This window comes from Oncorhynchus keta, chromosome 9 (assembly GCF_023373465.1).
Source record: "Oncorhynchus keta strain PuntledgeMale-10-30-2019 chromosome 9, Oket_V2, whole genome shotgun sequence".
NCBI classification, from domain to species: Eukaryota; Metazoa; Chordata; class Actinopteri; order Salmoniformes; family Salmonidae; genus Oncorhynchus; species Oncorhynchus keta.
Window position 1 is genome coordinate 39499084 of NC_068429.1, and position 25492 is coordinate 39524575.

A 25492-nucleotide genomic window follows, 5' to 3' on the forward strand; every position below is an offset into this window, starting at 1 on the left:
CCAATAGCCAGAAGGTGGCATATTCATCAGTCTGTCAATCACACATCTCCTACTTCAATTAAATTCTGTCCAATATTTTTTTTGTACATGACATCATATGTAATTTTATAGAAAACAGTGCACGTAACAAAAGGCCCATATGAGAATCCCCTAGAAGCAAATATACAGACTTGTTGACACACAGCAACAAGATAATGTTCTCTAGAGATGTTGGGACACAGGATGTAAACACAATTATACTATCCATCTCTGTGCTAAAAAGCACACTCTAAAGCAGTGGTTCTCAACTCCAGCCCTTGAGTACTTCCAACAGCACACATTTTTTGTTGTGCTTTAAAGGGGTCACATTTCCTCCTTTGAGCACTTAGGCAATTTCTCAATTGGATTTGCTCCTGAGTCCTCTCTCCTCCGTACTCTCACCTCCATTTGAAAAGGGTCAAAGGGAATCGAGGAGAGGCGGCGAAGGGTGCTTGTATGAAATTGAGACTCTCCTTCTCCGCTCGCACATCATCAGGAAAACTACGTTTACAGGGATGGATCCCAAAATAAATGTGTGAAGTGATGAAAACAAATTCAGTTAGTTGTGCTAGACATTTTATAAATAAAACAATAAGTAGAACATTGTTTTAGAACGTGTGCATGGTTTTCTCCTTTGACAAAACAAAAGCTGATTCAAAGGTGGTGTGGCAGATTTCAAAACTCTTCCGTGAAGGACACATGACTTTCCTCAATGAAAGGTGGCTATCGAGGAAGGGAGGACACTTTTTCGTTCACAACTCGACCACTTATCGGATTCTGGGTCACGGAGGAGAGAGGAAAGAGGGTGGAGCATGGACATCATGTACCATCACTCATTCATATATCCTTATGTACATATTCCTTATCCCCTTACACTGTGTATAAGACAGTAGTTTGGAATTGTTAGTTAGATTACTTGTTGGTTATCACTGCATTGTCGGAACTAGAAGCACAAGCATTTCGCTACACTCGCATTAACATCTGCTAACCATGTGTATGTGACAAATAAAATTTGATTTGATTTGATTTGACATTTGCCCAAATTAGAAAAAGCCTTCGATTTGACAGGACGTGACCTACATGTAACAGGAAGTGGGCTTACCGAAGATGTCTGTCCTTGCAGAGTGCCACCATCACCAGCAGGTTTCCCAGAACAGTCATGATGATGATGATGGAGAGGAAGATGGTGAGAATGACCCTCTCCAGTGAGTTCAGTACATGCTCCATGTTTACCACGTCATCGACTGAACTACACAATCAAACAATTACTGTTATTAAGGTCATCATCATAACATCATTGGAATATGACTGATAATCATAAGACATGTATGAATGAAGACCTTTCATAACATAAAAAAATATATATTTTCAATAACAGAGAGCATTTGATGTGTGGGCTGTGTCGCCTCTAAATGGTATTTAGTTTATATGTTTCATATAGACCATCATATCCCAACAATGAATAATGTTCCCTCTCAGGAAATAAAAGTGATTTGAATTTAAAGGAATTACTCGTGTTCCACTGTGTGTTCGTACTGTTCAGGTGGGTGGGATTCTGTGGCCATCGCTGTTCATCTGCATAGAGGGTGCAAAAGGAGAGGCCTCCACACCAGTCGTTGTGGCCCTGAGGACAAACACAACTCGGCAGTTCATCACAGCTCTAATACTAACACTGTGAATTGTTCACATCTACAGCTTCAAGGCTGTACGATGTTACAGCTGTAATACTGTACGATGTTACAGCTGTATTACAGTACGATGTCACAGATGTAATACTGTACGATGTTACAGCTGTAATACTGTACGATGTTACGGCTGTAATACTGTACGATGTTACAGCTGTAATACTGTACGATGTTACAGCTGTATTACAGTACGATGTCACAGATGTAATACTGTACGATGTTACAGCTGTATTACTGTACGATGTTACAGCTGTAATACTGTACGATGTTACAGCTGTATTACAGTACGATGTCACAGCTGTAATACTGTACGATGTTACAGCTGTATTACAGTACGATGTCACAGATGTAATACTGTACGATGTTACAGCTGTATTACTGTACGATGTTACAGCTGTAATACTGTACGATGTTACAGCTGTATTACAGTACGATGTCACAGCTGTAATACTGTACGATGTTACAGCTGTATTACAGTACGATGTCACAGATGTAATACTGTACGATGTTACAGATGTAATACTGTACGATGTTACAGATGTAATACTGTACGATGTTACAGCTGTAATACAGTACGATGTTACAGCTGTATTACAGTACGATGTCAGAGATGTAATACTGTACGATGTTACAGCTGTATTACAGTACGATGTTACAGATGTAATACAGTACGATGTTACAGATGTAATACTGTACGATGTCACAGATGTAATAGAGTACGATGTTACAGGTGTAATACTGTATGATGTTACAGCTGTAATACTGTATGATGTTACAGCTGTAATACTGTATGATGTTACAGCTGTAATACAGTACGATGTTACAGATGTAATACAGTACGATGTCACAGCTGTAATACTGTACGATGTTACAGCTGTAATACAGTACGATGTCACAGATGTAATACTGTACGATGTTCACAGATGTAATACTGTACGATGTTACAGATGATACTGTACGATGTTACAGCTGTAATACAGTACGATGTTACAGCTGTATTACAGTACAGAGATGTAATACTGTACGATGTTACAGCTGTATTACAGTACGATGTTACAGATGTAATACAGTACGATGTTACAGATGTAATACTGTACGATGTCACAGATGTAATAGAGTACGATGTTACAGGTGTAATACTGTATGATGTTACAGCTGTAATACTGTATGATGTTACAGCTGTAATACTGTATGATGTTACAGCTGTAATACAGTACGATGTTACAGATGTAATACTGTACGATGTTACAGATGTAATACAGTACGATGTCACAGATGTAATACAGTACGATGTCACAGATGTAATACAGTACGATGTTACAGATGTAATACTGTACGATGTCACAGATGTAATACAGTACGATGTTACAGGTGTAATACTGTATGATGTTACAGCTGTAATACTGTATGATGTTACAGCTGTAATACTGTATGATGTTACAGCTGTAATACAGTACGATGTTACAGATGTAATACTGTACGATGTTACAGATGTAATACAGTACGATGTCACAGATGTTACACGATGTCACTGTTACAGATGTAATACTGTACGATGTCACAGATGTAATAGAGTACGATGTTACAGGTGTAATACTGTATGATGTTACAGCTGTAATACTGTACGATGTCACAGATGTAATACTGTACGATGTTACAGCTGTAATACTGTACGATGTTACAGCTGTAATACTGTACGATGTTACAGCTGTAATACAGTACGATGTTACAGCTGTAATACAGTACGATGTTACAGATGTAATACTGTACGATGTTACAGATGTAATACAGTACGATGTCACAGATGTAATACAGTACGATGTCACAGATGTAATACAGTACGATGTTACAGATGTAATACTGTATGATGTTACAGATGTAATGCTGTACGATGTTACAACTGTAATACTGTACGATGTTACTGCTGTAATACAGTACGATGTTACAGCCAATGACAGACGGCCCGTCTGGAGCACCGGGTATTGTCCCGGTGGGCCGCTTGACAATTGGGGTCGTTGCAACGCAAAATATAAATAACCCCAGAACGCTTAAATAAAAATAACCAAGTGCTGTGTGTCTGACTGGCCTTGGCGAGCGGACTGCCGGCCCACTGCCACTGCTGTTGGGTATTACATCTGTCGGCCTCTCTCTCCCAGCCAATTACTTTTGGTCCAGTCCATTCTAACTTTACCTGAGCCCTGCCCCTTTCCTATCTCTGTTAAGTGGTGACATTTGGATAAATATTGAAGCGGAGCAAGATGGACAACCAAAAAGAGAAAAACGTAAAGCTGGTGCTTAAAAACAGAGAGAGAAGAGGTTGAAGTCCCTTGAGGCTGATGCAGCCAAATGTTTTAAAATAACAAATTATTAATTTGGCGCCGTTGTCCAATTGGAATTAATATTATACTCGTGGTATACAGTATACTATTATATGAAATTATATGAATATATATGAACATTATATCATTCATATATTAATATTATACTAACATTATACTATTATGTTATAATATTATACTAATATACTAATTTATACTAATTACTCATCCAGGTCGAGGATAATGCATCTGTGGTGGACAGATGTAGATTGAGCCAAAGCCAGGATTCCACTGCCACCCAAATTTGTGAGTATTTTAAGAGGCCGAAGTCAGGGGACCTAGATATGTTTTTTAGCTTCCACCCCCAACAAAAGTGTGAAAAGTCTGTGGTGCAGAAGGTTTTTCTTTTATAAAGATGAGACCAACAGGAAGTGGCTGTCATACAGTGAGGAAAACCATGCTTTATTCTGTTTCATTTGTATAGCATTTGCAAAGCCCACCGAGAACAGCCCTTTCACGAATTGAATGGCAGACTGGAAGCATATCCATCAGGGAGTGGGAGAGCATGAGAAGAGCGTTATGCATAGAGGTCATGCTGAGGCCTACTTTCTAAGGTCCTCCAAAGGTAACATTGAGAGCCTGTTCATCAGCAGTCAGACGTCTGCTCATAGAGAGCAAGTGAACAGAAGAAGGCAAGTGCTGGAGAGCATTATAGATGTTATTATAGTCATAGGCAAGAGGGGTCTGAGCTACAGCGGAACGCAGTCTGAAGCAGCTTATACGCTAGATGACAGCAGCATTGACCATGGCAACTTTTTAGAGATGATCATTCTGCTGGGAAAGTACGACCTGTGTGTGAAAGAGCATCTCACTGCCTGCATAGAGAAAAGCAAAAAACTGCTTGAGTCTGGGTCAAGAGGGGGCAGAGGCTCTCTAATCACTCTATTGTCAAAGACTACCATCGATACCGTCATTACCATCATCCAACACACAATGCAGGCCACCATAGCAAGTGAAATCCAGGAAGCTGGTATGTTTTCAGTCCAGATTGACACTATGCAGGACATTACAACACAAGATCAATGCTCTGTCATAGTCAGATATGTGACGAACGTCATCCATGAGAGGTTTGTGACTTATGAAATGCGAGGCATCCACTGGACAATACTTTGTCCAGGCACTGAGTGAAGTACTGGAAAACATTAAGCTTGACATTAACAAGTGCATTGGCAATTCCACTGATGGAGCCTCCAGTACGCAAGGCCAGTATACAGGCTTCCCTGCCCTTCTCTCTGCAAAGTCAACCAATCAAGTGCATGTGTGGTGCTATGCACACATTTTGAACCTTGTTTTGGCAGACACAACAGAGAGTGTCTTGGCAAGTGGGTCACTTTTTTCTCTCGTTGACAACACAGCTGTGTTCTTCCGTGAATCCTACCAGAGGGTGAACATTTGGGAGAAGGAGAACAAGGACACAAGACACAGACGTCTTGCTCCAATTGGAGAGACACGCTGGTGGGCTAAAGACAGTGCCTTAAAGAAGGTCTTTGGAGCTTTTGGAAATCCAGATGAGGGTCTGTATGTTGATGTCCTTCTCACTCTTTCAACCATACAAGATCAGAAAAACATCAACACTACTGCACAGGTCAAGGCACAAGGATACATTGAGGGGTTGCTGAAGTATGAAACAATACCTAAAGCTCAGATATTCCTCAGAATATTTCAGGCCACCTAACCCGTCTCAAAATATCTTCAAACAAGTAGAATGGACATTCTGTCTGCGCATCGTATGGTTGTGTCTACAGAGGAGCAGTTGAAAGGAATGGCAAGAGATGTTGAAAAAGTCAAGGTAGCCGCAGACACATTTGTTCAGTGGGCCAACAGGAAGTTGCAGGAACGGGATGGGGAAACAGAGCTGGAGTTAGAGACCACTCTGCCAACGAAAAGGGCTTGAAAGAAGAAAACCATGCCTGGAGAGATTGCACAAGATGAGACTTTTACTGGGGCAGAAAGTGCATACAGGATTGGTGTCCATAATCAAATTCTGGATACAGTCATAGATAGCATCCATCGGCGATTTCTGAGTAATGATACTTTGTATGCCGACATGGCTCTTCTGGACCCTAAACACTTTAGTCAGCTAACATCCATTGCCTAGTGGCCTTCCACAGACAGCCCTTCAAGAACTAAGCAAATGTTTGATCAAATCTGACAGCAGAGCAACGGTGGCCAATTTAAAGAGTGAGCTCATGAGTCTGGCAGAACAGTGGACTAGGTTAAAACAATTGAGATTTGAATACACAACCAGGACTATGGAGGGTCATGGACCTGAAGGAAATTAAGACGAGGTGGAGACGGTGAACAAGAGCTGTTCATCTTGCAAGGACTGTCCAGCGTGTTGCTACCGTATTCTTAGTCAGTACAACCTATTGACTGACGTATACCACATCATGGGCCTTGCTTACAAGTTCCGACTTACACGGTCAATAACCCAGATAGCTTGCGAGCGGAGATTCTCTACTCTGAAATTCATCAACAGTAGGCTCAGCACTCTAGCTCAACAGCACCTGGGGGCATTTATGCTCATGGTTACTGAGCGAGATATTTTAATGGCCCTGGACAGTGACCTGGTTATAGATGACATTGCTGAGAGAAGTGAGCTGCTGCAGAAATGGTTTAATTTAAGGAGGTAGGAAATATGTTTATTTAAATTTTATTCTATGACACCAGTCTTTTCACCAACAAATGTATTCTTGTAATATTTATTTCAGTGGTCAGATTGCTGCCAGTGCCATTGTGCCAGTATCTGCTCCTTCCAGCCTCTTCCTAAGAGCAACCTTGTTCTTTTTTACATCTATTTTACTAAACGTATTGTTTTAAATATTGTTCATTAATCTTCTTTACATAAAGTGTTTGTGTGTCGGTTGTGTGGGTGGTGGTGTATCGCTGGGGGGGTTTTGGTGGGCCGGTCTGAGTCAAAAAGTCCAGGGCCTGGTTAAAGCTGTAATACTGTACGATGTTACAGCTGTACTACAGTACGATGTTACAGCTGTAATAGAGTACGATGTTACAGATGTAATACTGTACGATGTTACAGATGTAATACAGTACGATGTTACAGCTGTAATACTGTACGATGTCACAGATGTAATACTGTACGATGTTACAGATGTAATACAGATGTACGATGTTACAGCTGTAATACTGTATGATGTTACAGATGTAATACAGTACGATGTTACAGCTGTAATACTGTACGATGTTACAGCTGTAATACTGTACGATGTTACAGCTGTAATACTGTATGATGTTACAGCTGTAATACAGTGTGATGTTACAGCTGTAATACAGTGCAATGTTACAGCTGTAATACAGTGCAATGTTACAGCTGTAATACAGTACGATGTTACAGCTGTAATACTGTATGATGTTACTGCTGTAATACAGTGCGATGTTACAGCTGTAATACAGTGCAATGTTACAGCTGTAATACAGTACGATGTTACTGCTGTAATACAGTGCAATGTTACAGCTGTAATACAGTACGATGTTACAGCTGTAATACTGTATGATGTTACTGCTGTAATACAGTGCGATGTTACAGCTGTAATACAGTGCGATGTTACAGCTGTAATACAGTGCGATGTTACAGCTGTAATACAGTACAATGTTACAGCTGTAATACTGTACGATGTTACAGCTGTACGATGTTACGATGTTACAGCTGTAATACTGTACGATGTTACAGCTGTAATACTGTATGATGTTACAGCTGTAATACAGTACGATGTTACAGCTGTAATACAGTACGATGTTACAGCTGTAATACAGTGCGATGTTACAGCTGTAATACAGTACGATGTTACAGCTGTAATACAGTACGATGTTCCAGCTGTAATACTGTACGATGTTACAGCTGTAATACTGTACGATGTTACAGCTGTAATACTGTATGATGTTACAGCTGTACTACTGTACGATGTTACAAAGCCACTATTTACCCACTGTCTGGTACTCATGATTGAACAATAACTTTATAGAGGAATTCTATATCAGTCGTGAATATTTTTAACTCGGAAGTCCAGGAAAGTCCATCAAAGTCTAGGAAAATGGTGTTGTCATATTGGCAACAGTTATAAAGTTCACGTCATAACCCACTATATCTTGTGTGTGTGAGGTTACCCTCATGTTACAGTATGATGATTCTGTGTCAACATATTTGAGAATATCCCTCTATGGTCCACATTTGGCCTTGATATAAGACAGCTACAGTAGATTACAAATACAGGCAGAGAAGGGATTTCCGGATGGAGATGAACAAGTATGGTCTGAATCCCTCAGACATTGACGAAGCAATTGTGAAAAAGCAAACAGAGGGCAGTGTCTGGACACAAATCTCCCCTGCCGCACAAAGTTCAGTGGCTCGACAACAGAGACACATAAGCACACGTGCATGCTGTGCACCCACACACACCTTACAGAACAAACACAACCCACGCAGCCAATGAATAACAAAATATCTGCTCTATCTGTATTTAATCACATAAAAGGGAGCAGAGAAAGCTTTTAGACAACGCCACCATCTTCCTTGACAAAATATTACTCTAGAGGTGTCTACATTTCCAAACATAAATGTGTCATCTTTCAGACTGGGAGTTTAGTTAAACAGGAAGGTTCCACTACACAACACGAGGAAGGGAGGCGAGTTTTGGCACATTATTATTAACAGGGAGTCCTCTGTGGCCAAATGACATCTCAGCCTCCGAGGAGGGGGGAGGCCCTGCTGGGTAAATACATGGGGACAGTGAGAGTGATGTGGGAGTATGCCGAGATCCAAGTGGGTAAACACATGAGAAGACTATGGTGTTCACCATTCTAGAAAACTCCTCATTCTATTATAGATCCAACCCTAATCACTGCTCTTCAAAAGAAAAGCACGCCTCCCATATTGTACAATATTTCTCCATAATCTGCCAGGCTTCAGTACTCCATGAACAGCTTCTGATGGAATGACGGACTATTCCAGAGCAATTATATGCTCACAAGTTACATTTATAAGCATGTGATCAAAGTGGCATGACTGTCATTCTATTGTATTCCATGAAATACAACTCTGGTTTGGTTTTGTGTAAAAAGAAAATGGTAAAGAAATTTTTAATTGTTTGACACTGTCTTCACAAATCACAGTTTGAGATCCATTGCCATCACAGCCTATTTCACAATGCTTACCCGGGGTCCTCAAAACACTCTCTGGGAATATCTTTCATGTATGGCTTCTATTTTGTGTTCAAATGCCTCAGAGAAGAATAGTTCATTTCCCATGAATAGCTTGCTGGAGAGTTAAGAGTCCTCAGCAATGCACTGCAAGTGTCTTTCGGCGCCGACAGAGATGGCCGCCTCGCTTCGCGTTCCTAGGAAACTATGCAGTATTTTGTTTTTTCTTACATTGGTACCCCAGGTAATGTTAGGTTTCATTACATACAGTCGGGAGGAACTACTGAATATAAGAGCAACATCAACTCACCATCATTACGACCAGGAATATGACTTTCCCGAAGCGGATCCTGTGTTCTGCCTTCCACCCAGGACAATGGATCGGATCCCAGCCGGCGACCCAAAACAACGACCTCATAAAAGGGGAAAACAAAGTGGTCTTCTGGTCAGGCTCCGGAGACGGGCACATCGCGCACCACTCCCTAGCATACTACTCGCCAATGTCCAGTCTCTTGACAACAAGGTTGATGAAATCCAGAGAGACATCAGAGACTGTAACGTTCTTTGCTTCACGGAAACATGGCTCACTCGAGAGACTTTATCAGAGTCGGTGCAGCCAGCTGGTTTCTTCACGTGTAACAGTATAACTTTAGACCGTCCCCTTACCCATACCTGGGTGCGAACCAGGGACCCTCTGCACACAACAACAACAGTAACCCACGAAGCATCGTTACCCATCGCTCCACAAAAGCCACGGCCCTTGCAGAGCAAGGGGAACAACTACTTCAAGGTCTCAGAGCAAGTGAAGTCACCGATTGAACCGCTATTTAGCGCGCACCGCTAACTAAGCTAGCCGTTTCACATCCGTTACACACGCATCGCACTGACAGAAACAAGCATCTTTCTGGTAAGAAGAGGGGGGGTATGCCTTACGATTAACGAGATGTGGTGTGATCATAACAACATACAGGAACTCAAGTCCTTCTGTTCACCTGACTTAGAATTCCTCACAATCAAATGTCGACCACATTATCTACCAAGGGAATTCTCTTCGATTATAATCACAGCCGTATATATTCCTCCCCAAGCAGACACATCGATGGCCCTGAACTAACTTTATTTGACTCTATGTAAACTGGTAACCACATATCCTGAGGCTGCATTCATTGTAGCTGGGGATTTTAACAAGGCTAATCTGAAAACAAGACTCCTTAAATTCTATCAGCATATCGATTGCGCAACCAGGGCTGGTAAAACCCTGGATCATTGTTATTCTAACTTCAGCGACGCATATAAGGCCCTTCCCCGCCCTCCTTTCGGGAAAAGCTGACCACGACTCCATTTTGTTGCTTCCAGCCTACAGACAGACTAAAACAAGAAGCTCCCGCGCTCAGGTCTGTTCAACGCTGGTCCGACCAATCTGATTCCACGCTTCAAGACTGCTTCGATCACGTGGATTGGGATATGTTCTGCATTGCGTCCAACAACAACATTGACGAATACGCTGACTCGATGAGCGAGTTAATTAGAAAGTGCATTGACGATGTTATACCCACAGCAACGATTAAAACATTCCCAAACCAGAAACCATGGATTGATGGCAGCATTCGCGCGAAACTGAAAGCACAAACCACTGCTTTTAATCAGGGCAAGGTGACCGGATACATGACCGAATACAAACAGTGTAGCTATTTCCCCCGCAAGGCAATCAAACAAGCTAAGCGTCAGTATAGAGACAAAGTAGAGTCGCAATTCAACGGCTCAGACACGAGGTATGTGGCAGGGTCTACAGTCAATCACGGATTACAAAAAGAAAAACAGCCCCGTCGCGGACCAGGATGTCTTGCTCCCAGACAGACTAAATAACTTTTTTGCTCGCTTTGAGGACAATACAGTGCCACTGACACGGCCCACTACCAAAACCTGCGGACTCTCCTTCACTGCAGCCGAAGTAAGTAAAACATTTAAACGTGTTAACCCTCGCAAGGCTGCAGGCCCAGACGGCATCCCCAGCCGCGTCCTCAGAGCATGCGCAGACCAGCTGGCTGGTGTGTTTATGGACATATTCAATCAATCCTTATCCCAGTCTGCTGTTCCACACATTCAAGAGGGCCACCATTATACCTCTTCCCAAGAAAGGTAAGGTAACTGAGCTAAACGACTCCCGCCCGTAGCACTCATTTCCGTCATCATGAAGTGCTTTGAGAGACTAGGACCAGATCACGTCCACCCTACCTGACACCCTAGATCCACTCCAATTTACTTACCGCCCCAATAAGTCCACAGATTACGCAATCGCAACCACACTGCACACTGCCCTAACCCATCTGGACAAGAGGAAAACCTATGTGAGAATGCTGTTCATCGACTACAGCTCAGCATTTAACACCATAGTACCCTCCAAAATCGTCATCAAGCTCGAGACCCTGGGTCCCAACACCGCCCTGTGCAACTGGGTACTGGACTTCCTGACGGGCCGCTCCCAGGTGGTAAGAATAGGAAACAACATCTCCACTTTGCTGATCCTCAACACTGGGGCCCCACAAGGGTGCGTTCTGAGCCCTCTACTGTACTCTGTGTTCACCCACGACTGCGTGGCCATGCACGCCTCCAACTCAATCAGCAAGTTTGCGGACGACACCACAGTGGTAGGCTTGATTACCAACATCAACGAGACGGCCTACAGGGAGGAGGTGAGAGCCCTCGGAGTGCGGTATCAGGAAAATAACCTCATACTCAACGTCAACAAAACAAAGGAGATGATTGTGGACTTCAGGAAACAGCAGAGGGAGCACCCCCCTATCCACATCGACGGGACAGTAGTGGAGAGGGTAGTAAGTTTTAAGTTCCTCGGCATACACATCACGGACAAACTGCATTGGTCCACCCACACAGACAGCGTTGTGAAGAAGACGCAGCAGCGCCTCTTCAACCCCAGGAGGCTGACGAAATTTGGCTTGTCACCAAAAGCACTCACAATCTTCTACAGATGCACAATCGAGAGCATCTCGTCGGGCTGTATCACCGCCTGGTACGGCAACTGCTCCGCCCACAACCGTAAGGCCCTGCAGAGGGTAGTGAGGTCTGCACAACACATCACCGGGGGCAAACTACCTGCCCTCCAGGACACCTACACCACCCGAGCCACTGCCTGTTCACCCCGCTATCATCCAGAAGGCGAGGTCAGTACAGGTGCATCAAAGCAGGGAACTAGAGACTGAAAAACAGCTTCTATCTCAAGGCCATCAGACTGTTAAACAGCCACCACTAACATTGAGTGGCTGCTGCCAACATACCGACTCAACTCCAGCCACTTTAATAATGGAAATTGATGTAAAAAATGTATCACTAGTCAATTTAAACAAAGCCACTTAATATAATGTTTACATACCCTACATTACCCATCTCATATGTATATGTATATACTGTACTCTATATCATCTACTGCATCTTTATGTAATACATGTATCACTAGCCACTTTAAACTATGCCACTTTGTTTACATACCTTACATTACTCATCTCATATGTATATACTGTACTCGATACCATCTACTGCAGCTTGCCTATGCCGTTCTGTACCATCACTCATTCATATATCTTTATGTACATATTCTTTATCCATTTACACTTGTGTGTATATGGTAGTAGTTGTGGAATTGTTAGGTTAGATTACTCGTTGGTTATTACTGCATTGTCGGAACTTGAAGCACAAGCATTTCGCTACACTCGCATTAACATCTGCTAACCATGTGTATGTAACAAATCAAATTTGTTTTGATGATTTTTGATTTGCAATAGTTTAGACATAGGAATGTCAAGAAGAATGCACTGCAATCCTGTGAAATAGTGCACAGGGTTTGCAGTTATCTTTTCATGACCACAAACCAAAAGGATTACTAGTAAATTGATAACGACCATGTGATTACAGTTCCCTGGAAACTTTGTGTAACCGACTCCATTAGAGGTCGACAGATTAATCGGCATGGCTGATTAATTAGGGCCGATTTCTAGTTTTCATAACAATCGGTAATTGCCGTTTTTGGACGCCGAATATGGCCGATTTACATTGCATTCCTTCGGGGAAACTGCGTGGCAGGCTGACCACCTGTTACGCGAGTGCAGCAAGGAGCCAAGGTAAGTTGCGAGAGCTAGCATTAAACTTACCTTATAAAAAACAATCAATATTCACAGAATCACTAGTTAACTACACATGGTTGATGATATTACTAGGTTAACTAGCTTGTCCTGCATTGCATTATATGCGTTGCATATAATCAATGCGGTGCATTAATTTATCATCGAATCACAGCCTACTTCGCCAAACAGGTGATGCGTATTGGGGGAAAAAGCACAATCGTTGCACGAATGTACCTAACCATAAACATCAATGCCTTTCTTAAAAAAATGTGAAACCTGCATATTTAGTTCAAAGAAATTCATGTTAACAGCCAATATTAACTAGGGAAATTTTGTCACTTCTCGTGCTTTTATTGCAGGCAGAGTCAGGGTATATGCAACAGTTTGGGCCGCCTGCCTTGTTGCGAACTAATTTGCCAGATTTGTACATAATTATGACATAACATTGAAGGTTGTGCAATGTAACAGCAATATTTAGGCTTAGGGATGCCATCCGTTAGATAAAATACGGAACGGTTCCGTATTTCACTGAAAGAGTAAATGTTTTGTTTTCGAAATTATAGTTTCCAGGTTTGACCATATTAATGACCAAAGGCTCGTATTTCTGTGTTTATACAATTATAATTAAGTCTATGATTTGATATTTGATAGAGCAGTCTGACTGAGCGGTGGTAGGCAGCAGCAGGCTCGTAAGCATTCATTCAAACTTTATTGCGTTTGCCAGCAGCTCTTAGCAATGCTTGATTCACAGCGCTGTTTATGACTTCTTCAAGCCTATCAACTCCTGAGATTAGGCTGGCAATGCTAAAGTGCCTATTAGAACATCCAATAGTCAAAGGTAAATGAAATACAAATGGTATAGAGAGAAATAGTCGACATGTCATAATTCCTATAATAACTACAACCTTTCTTAACTGGGAATATTGAACAACCAGCTTTCGTATGTTCTGAGCAAGGAACTTAAACTTTTTTTTTAATGGCACATATTGCACTTTTACTTTCTTCTCCAACACTGTGTTTTTGAATTATTTAAACCAAATTGAGCATGTTTCATTATTTATTTGAGACTAAATAAATTGTATTTATGTATTATTTTAAGTTAAAATAAGTGTTCATTGTTCATTCAGTATTGTTGTAATTGTCATTATTACAAATATATACACTGCTCAAAAAAATAAAGGGAACACTGAAACAACACAATGTAACTCCAAGTCAATCACACTTCTGTGAAATCAAACTGTCCACTTAGGAAGCAACACTGATTGACAATACATTTCACATGCTGTGCAAATGGAATAGACAACAGGTGGAAATTATAGGCAATTAGCAAGACACCCCCAATAAAGGAGTGGTTCTGCAGGTGGTGACTACAGACCACTTCTCAGTTCCTATGCTTCCTGGCTGATGTTTTGGTCACTTTTGAATGCTGGCGGTGCTTTCACTCTAGTGGTAGCATGAGACGGAGTCTACAACACACAAGTGGCTCAGGTAGTGCAGCTCATCCAGGATGGGACATCAATGCGAGCTGTGGCATGAAGGTTTGCTGTGTCTGTCAGTGTAGTGTCCAGAGCATGGAGGCGCTACCCGGAGACAGGCCAGTACATCAGGAGACGTGGAGGAGGCCATAGGAGGGCAACAACCCAGCAGCAGGACCGCTACCTCCGCCTTTGTGCAAGTAGGAGCAGGAGGAGCACTGCCAGAGCCCTGCAAAATTACCTCCAGCAGGCCACAAATGTGAATGTGTCTGCTCAAACGGTCAGAAACAGACTCCATGAGGGTGGTATGAGGGCCCGACGTCCACAGGTGGGGGTTGTGCTTACAGCCCAATACCGTGCAGGACGTTTGGCATTTGCCAGAGAACACCAAGATTGGCAAATTCGCCACTGGCGCCCTGTGCTCTTCACAGATGAAAGCAGGTTCACACTGAGCACATGTGACAGTCTGGAGACGCCGTGGAGAACGTTCTGCTGCCGGCAACATCCTCCAGCATGACGGGGAGGTGGGTCAGTCATGGTGTGGGGTGGCATTTCTTTAGGGGGCTGTGTGCTCCATGTGCTCGCAAGAGGTAGCCTGACTGCCATTAGGTACCGAGATGAGATCCTCAGACCCCTTGTGAGACCATATGCTGGTGCGGTTGGCCCTGGGTTCCTCCCAAGACAATGCTAGACCTCATGTGGCTGGAGTGTCAGCAGTTCCTGCAAGAGGAAGGCATTGATGCTATGGACTGGCCCGCCCGTTCCCCAGACCTGAATCCAATGGAGCACATCTGGGACATCATGTCTCGCTCCATCCACCAACGCCACATTGCACCACAGACTGTCCAGGAGTTGGAGGGTGCTTTAGTCCAGGTCTGGGAGGAGATCCCTCAGGAGACCATCCGCCACCTCATCAGGAGCATGCCCAGGCATTGTAGGGAGGTCATACAGGCACGTGGAGTCCACACATACTACTGAGCCTAATTTTGACTTGTTTTAAGGACATTACATAAAAGTTGGATCAGCCTGTAGTGTGGTTTTCCACTTTAATTTTGAGTGTGACTCCAAATCCAGACCTCCATGGGTTGATAAATTTGATTTCCATTGATAATTTTTGTGTGATTTTGTCAGCACATTCAACTATGTAAAGAAACAAGTATTTAATACAAATATTTAATTCATTCAGATCTAGGATGTGTTATTTTAGTGTTCCCTTTATTTTTTTGAGCATTGTATATATAAATATCGGCCGATTTAATCGGTAACTGCTTTTTTTTGGCTCTCCAATATTCGGTATCAGTATCGGCGTTGAAAAATCATAATCGGTTGACCTCTAGACTCCATAGAAGGAGCCAAAGTGACAAGAATCTGGGGACAGAATAAGTGGTGCTCATTTTCTCTCCCCTGAATCTGTAAAACTGTCCCCTGGACATTCTAATAGAAATTACTAATCCAATTGAAAAGAAAAAGCATACAAATTTCTACCATGTGTTTCAAATTCCCAAGACAAAGGAAGATGAGCATTGTCATTATCAATTACAAGACTCAAGATAGCTTTAGTATTTCCTAAAAAGTCTGAATTGAATTGATCTTGCAGATGATGTCACGTTCTGACCTTAGTTCCTTTGTTTTGTCTTTTGTTTTAGTATGGTCAGGGGGTGAGTTGGGTGGGTTGTCTATGTTAATTTGTCTATGATTTTCTATTGCTGTGTTTGGCCTGGTATGGTTCTCAATCAGAGGCAGCTGTCAATCGTTGTCCCTGATTGAGAACCATATTTACATAGCCTGTTTTCCATTGTGTTTTGTGACTGGTTATTTTCTGTTTAGTGTTGTGTTGCACCTTACAGGACTGTTCGTTGGTTGATTATTGTTTTGTTTTCAGTGTTCATTAAAATATTTAAAACACTTACCACGCTGCACCTTGGTCCTCCTCTCCTTCCCCAGACGACAAGCGTTATAGAACCACCCACCAAGAAACGACCAAGCAGCGTGGTAACGGGCAGCAGCAGCAGTGGCCGGAATCGCAGGACTCCTGGACATGGGAGGAGATTCTGGACGGCAAGGGACCATGGGCACAGGCTGAAGAATATCGTTGCTCCAAGGCTGATCTGGAGGCAGCGAAAGCTGAGAGGCGGTGGAATGAGGAGGCAGCACGTCGGCGCTGTTGGACTCCCGAGAGGCAGCCACAAAAATGTATTGGGGGCAGGGGCACACAGGGAGTGTGGCTAAGTCAGGTAGGAGACTTGAGCCAACTCCCCGTGCTTACCGGAGAGCGAGAGGGACTGGGCAGGCACCGTGTTATGCCGTGAAGTGCACGATGTCCCCGGTGAGTGTGCATAGCCCGGTGCAGTACATTGCAGCGCCTCGTATCGGCCGGGCTAGAGTGGGCATCGAGCCAGGTGCCATGAAGCCGGCTTAGCGCATCTGGTCTCCAGTGCGTCTCCTCGGGCCGGTGTACATGGCACCAGCCTTACGCATGGTGTCCCTGGTTCGCCAGCATAGCCCAGTGCGGGCTATTCCACCTCACCGCACTGACCTGGCTACAGGGAGCATTCAACCAGGTAAGGTTGGGCAAGCTCGGTGCTCAAGACCTCCAGTGCGTCTTCACGGTCCGGTCTATCCGGTGCCACCTCCATGCACCAGCCCTCCGGTGGCAGCCCCCCGCACCAGGCTGTCTCTCCGTCTCCTCCCTACAGGTGCTCCCGCCTGTCCAGCGCTGCCAGAGCCTTCCTCCTCCCCAGCGCTGCCAGAGTCTCCCGTCTGTCCTGAGCTGCCAGAGTCTGCCGTCTGTCCTGAGCTGCAAGAGTCTCCCGCCTGTCCTGAGCTGCCAGAGTCTCCCGCCTGTCCTGAGCTGCCAGAGTCTCCCGCCTGTCCTGAGCTGCCAGAGTCTCCCGCCTGTCCTGAGCTGCCAGAGTCTCCCGCCTGTCCTGAGCTGCCAGAGTCTCCCAGTCTGTCCTGAGCTGCCAGAGCCGCCAGTCTGTCCTGAGCTGCCAGAGCCGCCAGTCTGTCCTGAGCCGTCCATCAGCCAGGAGTTGCCAGAGCCGTCAGTCAGCCAGGCACTGCCAGAGCCGTCAGTCAGCCAGGAGCTGCCAGAGCCATCAGTCACCCAGGAGCTGCCAGAGCCGTGAGTCAGCCAGGAGCTGCCAGAGCAGTCAGTCAGCCAGGAGCTGCCAGAGCCACCTGTCACTCCGGCGCTGCCGGAATCTTCCGTCCATTCGGGACCTGTGGCTAAGGTCCCCAGTCCGAGGTCGGCGGAAAGGGTCGCCGCTCTTAAGAGGCCACGGAGGCGGTTAAGGAGGCGGAGAAGACTATGGTGGAGTGGGGTCCACGTCCCGTGCCAGAGCCGCCACCACGGACAGACATCCACCCAGACCCTCCCCAATAGGTTCAGGTTTTGCGGAGTCCCCACCTTTGGACCTTAGTTCCTTTGTTTTGTCTTTGTTTTAGTATGGCCAGGGCGTGAGTTGGGTGGGTTGTCTATGTTAATTTGTCTATGATTTTCTATTTCTGTGTTTGGCCTGGTATGGTTCTCAATCAGAGGCAGCTGTCAATCGTTGTCCCTGATTGAGAACCATATTTAGGTAGCCTGTTTTCCACTGTGTTTTGTGGGTGGTTATTTTCTGTTTAGTGTTGTGTTGCACCTTACAGGACTGTTCGTTGGTTGTTTATTGTTTTGTTTTCAGTGTTCATTAAAATATTTAAAATATTAACATTTACCACGCTGCACCTTAATCCTACTCTCCTTCCCCAGACGACAAGCGTTACAGATGATCATGCCATGAACGCAAATTAAACTTACTGTAAAAGCCTTGAATGAATCCCAAACCATTTACCAGCGCCTCCATATAAATAATTTACAAGTAAATATTCCAAAACAACTTCACACATCATGCTTTAAGAGGTCTGGCATGCTGTGGATTTACATGTGAGGATGAGGAGCGTCAAATCTGGCCACTGGCCACTTGGACGTCTCCATGTTAAAATATGATACCCCTGTAATGCTCTCATTACTCAATGAGTGATGGTCCTGCTATCATATCCACAACCTATGGATTTCAGAATACACTGATAGACATTTTATTGAAAATCTTAGAACTGCATGTCTTTGCATCCTAAAATAGTCATATAGTTAAACTAGAACTGGATAAATAAAGTCCTATTTTTTTACTACTAAAATCTAGGAAAATAACACTTGTCGCCTTCATTCATTTTCATCCATAGTCCCGTGATAAAATCTGGGCATTTCACTTTCCAGTGTGTTCAGGCATACTTCTGTCCCAACACATTCAGGCAAGGAGCCGAGGTTAACCCAAACAGACTTGCGGGAAGGGAAATTGAAGGGAATTTGAGAAATAGCATACTTGTAAAGTTTGTTTAAGAACCAATATACATGGGCTCCGTGTCAAACTTCTGTCCCACATTCATTTGTTACAAAGTGAGAGAATAAAAATAAGTAAATCAGAGATCCTGATATGTTTAAACCCCTGCCACCATCACAGTCCGGAGTTATTGAGAAAGACCAAAACAGATTAATTGAATTGCAATACATTACAATACATAACATTAGTGGAGGAATAAGAATAAAGTTACGACAACGATCTGACACCTTCCCACACTGGCTGTCTTTACTGTGTGGCTGTTGAACAGGGAAACAGGTTAATATTCTATACACCTCCACTGACCACTTGCCACAATTTGTTTAGTTTAGTGAATTTTCGAGTACGGAATATATAATCTAACCATGCTATAATCTCAGCCACAGTAGTTTAATACAGTAAGAGTAAGTAACTGTAACAGTAGGTTGACAGTAACTGTGCATATGTAGGATCTTCATTTGAGCCAGTTTGGTACAGCAGGAAAATAATTGTGCAACAACAGGATGTGTAAATTATTATGTGGATTATAAATAATGTTAAAGCTCCCAATTCACCGCTTTATTTACAACGTTTCGATTGAAACGATGTCAATAAAGCGGTGAATTGAGAGCTTTAACAGTGTGCGGGCCTTCTTTGTCTATGCTAGTACTCCAATTTATCCCAGCACCTATGTTTTTAAGGTTGTGCGTATGACCACAAACTTGACTATAATTTATGGACCTTTTTGTAGGGGTTGACACATTTTTCATAAGGGAAAATTAAGTCTGACATTTTTAAGTGGAAATTACAAACTTCAGAAGCTTTTTAAAAATCTCTAATACACTACAATTAAAACATTTCCTGTATTGCAGGAAAGTTCTCCTGCAACAGGATGATCAAATGAAGATCTTACATCTGTACCAGTAGTTTGGACAGTGTGTTCTATGTACCGTATGTTCCTATGTGTGTTCTCTGACATTTACTCTAATGGCTGACAAATTGGGCTTCTCCACCGTAAATCCAATCGTATCATCTATTCTAATTCACATGACAAGCATTTCAAAGCCTCTCATTTTCTCCATAAATAACACCATAAAGAAGACTTTTCCATGTGCTAAGGGAGACAATTTCACACGCTATTCAAACCAACGACAGGGACAGGATGCAAACCCAAACTCTCATTCCGTGCAAAGAAACATGTTTTATGAATTGAGCTTAGATGACTGTAATGATTTGTGAAGGAGTAAGTGACTATGCAGGGCCACTTAGGAGTCGTTGTGACGCCTGTGATGGGGGGTTAACGGAGAATGAATACAGACACACCAGGCACCATGGAATAAAACAGCTTTTCGCTACCATCAGGCAGCTGTGGATGTGGTTTTCCCTCTATTCGGTGGAAACGGACTAAATCTCCATTCTCTCATGGCACCACATGGCAGCACTGTCAAGATCAATGATAACTAGATGCTTGGGCTAGGCACTGTAACTGAAGCTATTGAGAGTATGATACGTTGTTGGATCACACTTCTGCTAACAGCCTCTCATAGACACAACATCCTACTTATCAGGATGTGGATACTTTTCAAATGGAACCGAAGTGGAGCTTGGAAGTGGAAACAACCTGAAACAGAAAGAAACTAAGGGAAAGTAGTAGCAGAATCGTATGGGCATGGTACACTGAAGCACTACTAGAGTCAAAGACTAGTAGAGACAAAGCCTAGATACTATCTTCCCAATCATGTTTGCTGGTGCCATAAAAGACAGTGCAAAGTTTCTAATCCTACTATACCTATACATGCAAACATCCTCTTGAGAGTATTTCAGCAAGGCTATACATGATGCTTTGGATATGAATGAAATGAAACAGGATTGGTCACAGCATAAGCATTCCTCCTTGGGGTTAACGTTACATCATCACTGGAGCTCTCCTAAACACTGCAGACCTGGTAGCAACTAACGTGTGTGTGTGTGTGTGTGTGTGTGTGTGTGTGTGTGTGTGTGTGTGTGTGTGTGTGTGTGTGTGTGTGTGTGTGTGTGTGTGTGTGTGTGTGTGTGTGTGTGTGTGTGTGTGTGTGTGTGTGTGTGTGTGTGTGTGTGTGTGTGTGAGAGAGAGTGAGAAAGAGAGAAAGCAAAAGGAAGAGAGAGAGAAAGTGTGTTTACTCTGTGCTGTGAAATGGATGTGAATGTTTGCCATTAACGGTTCAGTACTTTCTAGTATCTTTTAAACTCCATTTAGATCCGGGGTGTTGGTTTAGCTGCGGACCAGCTAGCCTGATCTCTGCTCTAATGAAATCCACAAGGTGTAACAGTATAAAACCCAACAGGGTGTTATATATATACCAACCCAATAAGTGGTAGGCTACTGTTTACTAAAGGGTGATAAAGTAACAAGGATGGAAGAAAAAATGACATTTAACGCGTTGATGAAATGAGCTTGCAGTCCATGAGCAAGTGGAGACATGAACAGTCCTGAGAGGCAGGAACAGGGACCTTGAGCCTCATTTTAATATCTGATGATCATGGCATATTAATGGCATATGATCATGGCATTTACAGTAGGTTCAGAAGTTTTGTGTAATAGTACAGTTGAAAAATATATGGCAAATAGAAATCAAAACTGGATGGTAATTTAGAGATAGATGGGAGGGGTTGAGGGTAGCTGGATGGAACTAAAAACAAACCAAATATAACTATTGTAAAATATACTGTGTCCGTAAAATGTATATAGTATGTACATTAGTTTAGTCCAATTAGGGGAGGGGTGGTAGGGTTAGGGGAAAATAAAACATTAAAATATATTTATACATACATACATACATACATACATACATACATACATACATACATACATACATACATACATACATACAAAAAAATATATGGGGGATTGGAAATGATGCAGACAATTACATTGATAAAAGCCACAATCTATATTCAATATTAAAGCTGATCTACCCCCTAAACAATAAAACACTTGGATTTGCCCTTTAATTGCCATCAAGCAATGAAATGCAATGTTAAGTTATGGACAATAGGCTAAACTGTTCTATGCCAGTTTGTATGAAAGTGCACTTTAATTGACAATGCTATGCACAAAAAGAGCAAGTGAAATATGTTACTGCTCTGTTCACTGTCAAATTAGCTACCCAGGTCACAAATAACAAACTAAAGGTAGCCTATGCCTAATCACGGACACATAATAATAATGGCTAGATAATTATCTCGATTATAACATGCATTAATTAGTTAATAAATAGAATAAACAGCCTATACAATTCAGGGTTCGTATGGGGTTTGTGTACGTTAACAACCATAATAATGCCTACTTCAATCATAGTCGGGTATAAGAGTACATTTGCTGAAAGTCTCGTGCGTAATTGTGTTATGTACAACGACATTGCCCAAGCAGAATATCCTCAGGCTGTACTACTACAAACTCTTCAATTAGGTTATATTATTTTCGATGTAACCAGTTCATTTTCAGTGTCTAAATAGCTACATAAACCCCCAATACTACTGAGGTTTTCCAAATTTGATGTCAAAGTTTTCCTCACCTTTTAGGGGTCGGGCGCTCGGTTTTCGGGTTTGAACAGCTCCCTGGGTTGCTATGGACTCTCATATTCCATAGGTGTCACGGAATAATTAAACACACCAGGCAATGACCACTGAGTGCCATAGGAGCGGGAAAGTTACATGCCATGGTGCGCGAGCCGATGTGCAGGAGAATAGATGAGTGGGTCACAGATTGCAAATGAACTACATTTCATTTCATTTCTACAGCTGGGCGGTAGATGGGAAACCCGCTTTAAACGCCAGTTTCTCTAGGATGAGAGAAAAGGTTGACTAGACCGTCCCCATGTGGTTCCAATAAGGAGACACTAGGAGACCACAACTTTCCCCCTGTGAGCCACATTATTGTGTCAAATGCTGGACTTTGATGAACTCTTTCCCTCCATGCACTGACATTATTTGGCTCAGAACGTGCGTAGGTCTGCAGCTTCAAATAAAACAAAGTCATGTTCAAACAGTATTAGAGTGATTTTGCAACTATGGACACTTTTGGCAAATATGTTTCATGAAATAAACTTTTATCAACAGAGATATTTTGTAAGGAACCATATACCGGTATTGGCTGTGACCATTTTATTCGACAATACATGGATTTTTCACAAAACACAGATGACACTGCAGATGACATTGTCATCACAACATAAAACATTTAATTTTAGTTTAAAACTGAACGACAAACACAACGGGTTTTGGGGTTATTGGGTTTATCTGTCTATAGAGATTGGTACTCCCACATTAAGAAATAACAGAGTAATGGTAAATTGCGTTAGTTGATAAAAAAATAAATTGTGTTAGTTGTTAAGAAATAAGTGGGTGGGAATGTATATCTACAATATCATTGATTGCTATAAAGACAGTCAAATATATTTTGATAAGCTGTATTGAGCAGGGGTATATGAGCAGGGATATACCCGTTTTATACAGAAGTTGTTATTTTCTGATAGTAATAACCTTGAAATCCTCATTTCTGACACATTTTGTGGTGGTAATGACAGTGTTGGTTATGACAATTTGCAAATATATAATGATTTAACTGCCAGGCCATGTGGTTTACTTGGTTAATATGATCAGCTATCATTTTATAAATCCCAACCACAACATAATGAGATGTATTCTTTCAAATAGAGGACAATAGAGCCCCACGGAGAATGTGCCATAACACCCATAAAACCTAGTGGTCAGACAAGGAAATGGTTCCAATCGTTTTTCCCACAGGGGATTTTAGAAATACTTAAAATAAGGTATATTTTGTGTAAGCTAACCCTGTGGGGAAAAGCTAACGATTTGATAACCATGTAAATTTATTTCGGACAAGGTGACTTTTATCAAAATCTTCGGCTCTACTTACTCTCAAATTGGAAAATGCTAATGAACATCAAAGCAGACTACAAATCCTCCTGCACATCATCTCTAGCTGACACCTTTACTAACAGGTATTGTGTCCATTTAAAACTTGCTCAAGACAGTTCACAGAGTTGTCAATTTAAAGAAATGTCGCCAATTTATTCATTACTGCATTTAGCTAACATTATATAGTTAATCCAGAGATTCTAACCTTTGCCTCGATTTGGCAGTCTCGTCCAGATCATCATGACTCTTTACTTATCATGAGTAAAGAATGGCGCCAGAGGAGATGGCTACTGTTTTACGGACTTCTAACCAATTGTGCTCTTTTATGTTTTTTTTTGCGTCGTTTGTAATTTATTTTGTACATAATGTTTCTGCCATCGTCTCTTATGACTGAAAAGAGCTTCTGGATATCATAACAGCGATTACTCACCTCCAAGCGAAGGATTTACTCCAGATACCTGACCAGGTCGGAGTGCCTTGTGAGAATTCGTTGGCGAGTGAGTAACCCTCCTCTACCGTCTTTCCTATTGGCCAATGTGCAATCATTGGAGAATAAACTGGATGATCTCCATTAAAGCCTATCCTACCAACGGGACATTCAAAACTGAAATATCTTGTGTTTCACCGACTTGTGGCTGAACGATGACATGGATAATATACAGTTGGCTGGTTTTTCCAAGCATCGGCTTGACAGAAACGCTGTCTCCGGTAAGACAAGGGGTGGCGGTCTGTTTCTGTTTTGTCAATAACAGTTGGTGCACGAAATCAAATCATAAGGAAGTCTCAAGGTTTTGCTCACCTGAGGTAGAGTATCTCATGATAAGCTGTAGACCACTCTATTTACCAAGAGAGTTTTCATATATATTTTATGTAGCTGTCTATTTACCACCACAAACCGATGGCACTAAGACCGCACTCAACGAGCTCTATAAAGCCATAAGCAAACAAGAAAATGCTCATCCAGAGGCACTGCTCTTAGTGGCCTGGGGACTTTAATGCAGGGGAACTTAAATCTGTTTTACCTTATTTTTACCAGCATGTTATATGTGCAACAAGATGGAAAGAAAACTCTAGACCATCTTTACTTCACACACAGAGAAGCGTCAAAGCTCTCCCTCGCCCTCCATTTGACAAATCTGACCATAATTCTATCCTCCTAAATGCTGCTAACAAGCAAACATTCAAGCAATAAGTACCAGTGACTCGCTCAATACGGAAGTGGTCAGACGACACAGAGGCTAAGCTACAGCACACACACATATGTTCCGGTCGTTGCTCACATCAACACCATTATCCCAGAAACCCTAGACCCACTCCAATTTGCATACCACCCCAACAGATCCACAGATGATGCAACCTCTATTGCAC

The 25492-nt window shown here is 42.6% G+C and overlaps 1 protein-coding gene across 6 annotated transcripts in view; it reads right to left on the bottom strand.

The window, feature by feature from the left end:
* The window catches only part of LOC118387757 (5-hydroxytryptamine receptor 4-like), a 64708-nt gene extending 41583 nt beyond the window's left edge, over positions 1 to 23125 (bottom strand). For 2 of the 6 annotated variants that reach the window (XM_035776440.2, XM_035776443.2), the window contains exons 1-3: positions 22759 to 23123; positions 1531 to 1642; positions 1121 to 1267 (exon numbers count right to left, since the gene is read on the bottom strand). In XM_035776440.2, the coding sequence (XP_035632333.1) occupies positions 1121 to 1267; positions 1531 to 1583 (200 nt within the window). In that variant the 5' untranslated portion in view covers positions 1584 to 1642; positions 22759 to 23123. Of the gene's footprint in view, positions 1 to 1120; positions 1268 to 1530; positions 1643 to 9545; positions 9647 to 22758 lie in introns of those variants that run through there. The other 4 variants (XM_035776441.2, XM_035776442.2, XM_052525831.1 and 1 more) reach the window with 4 other exon arrangements.
* Positions 23126 to 25492: the final 2367 nt, after the last annotated feature.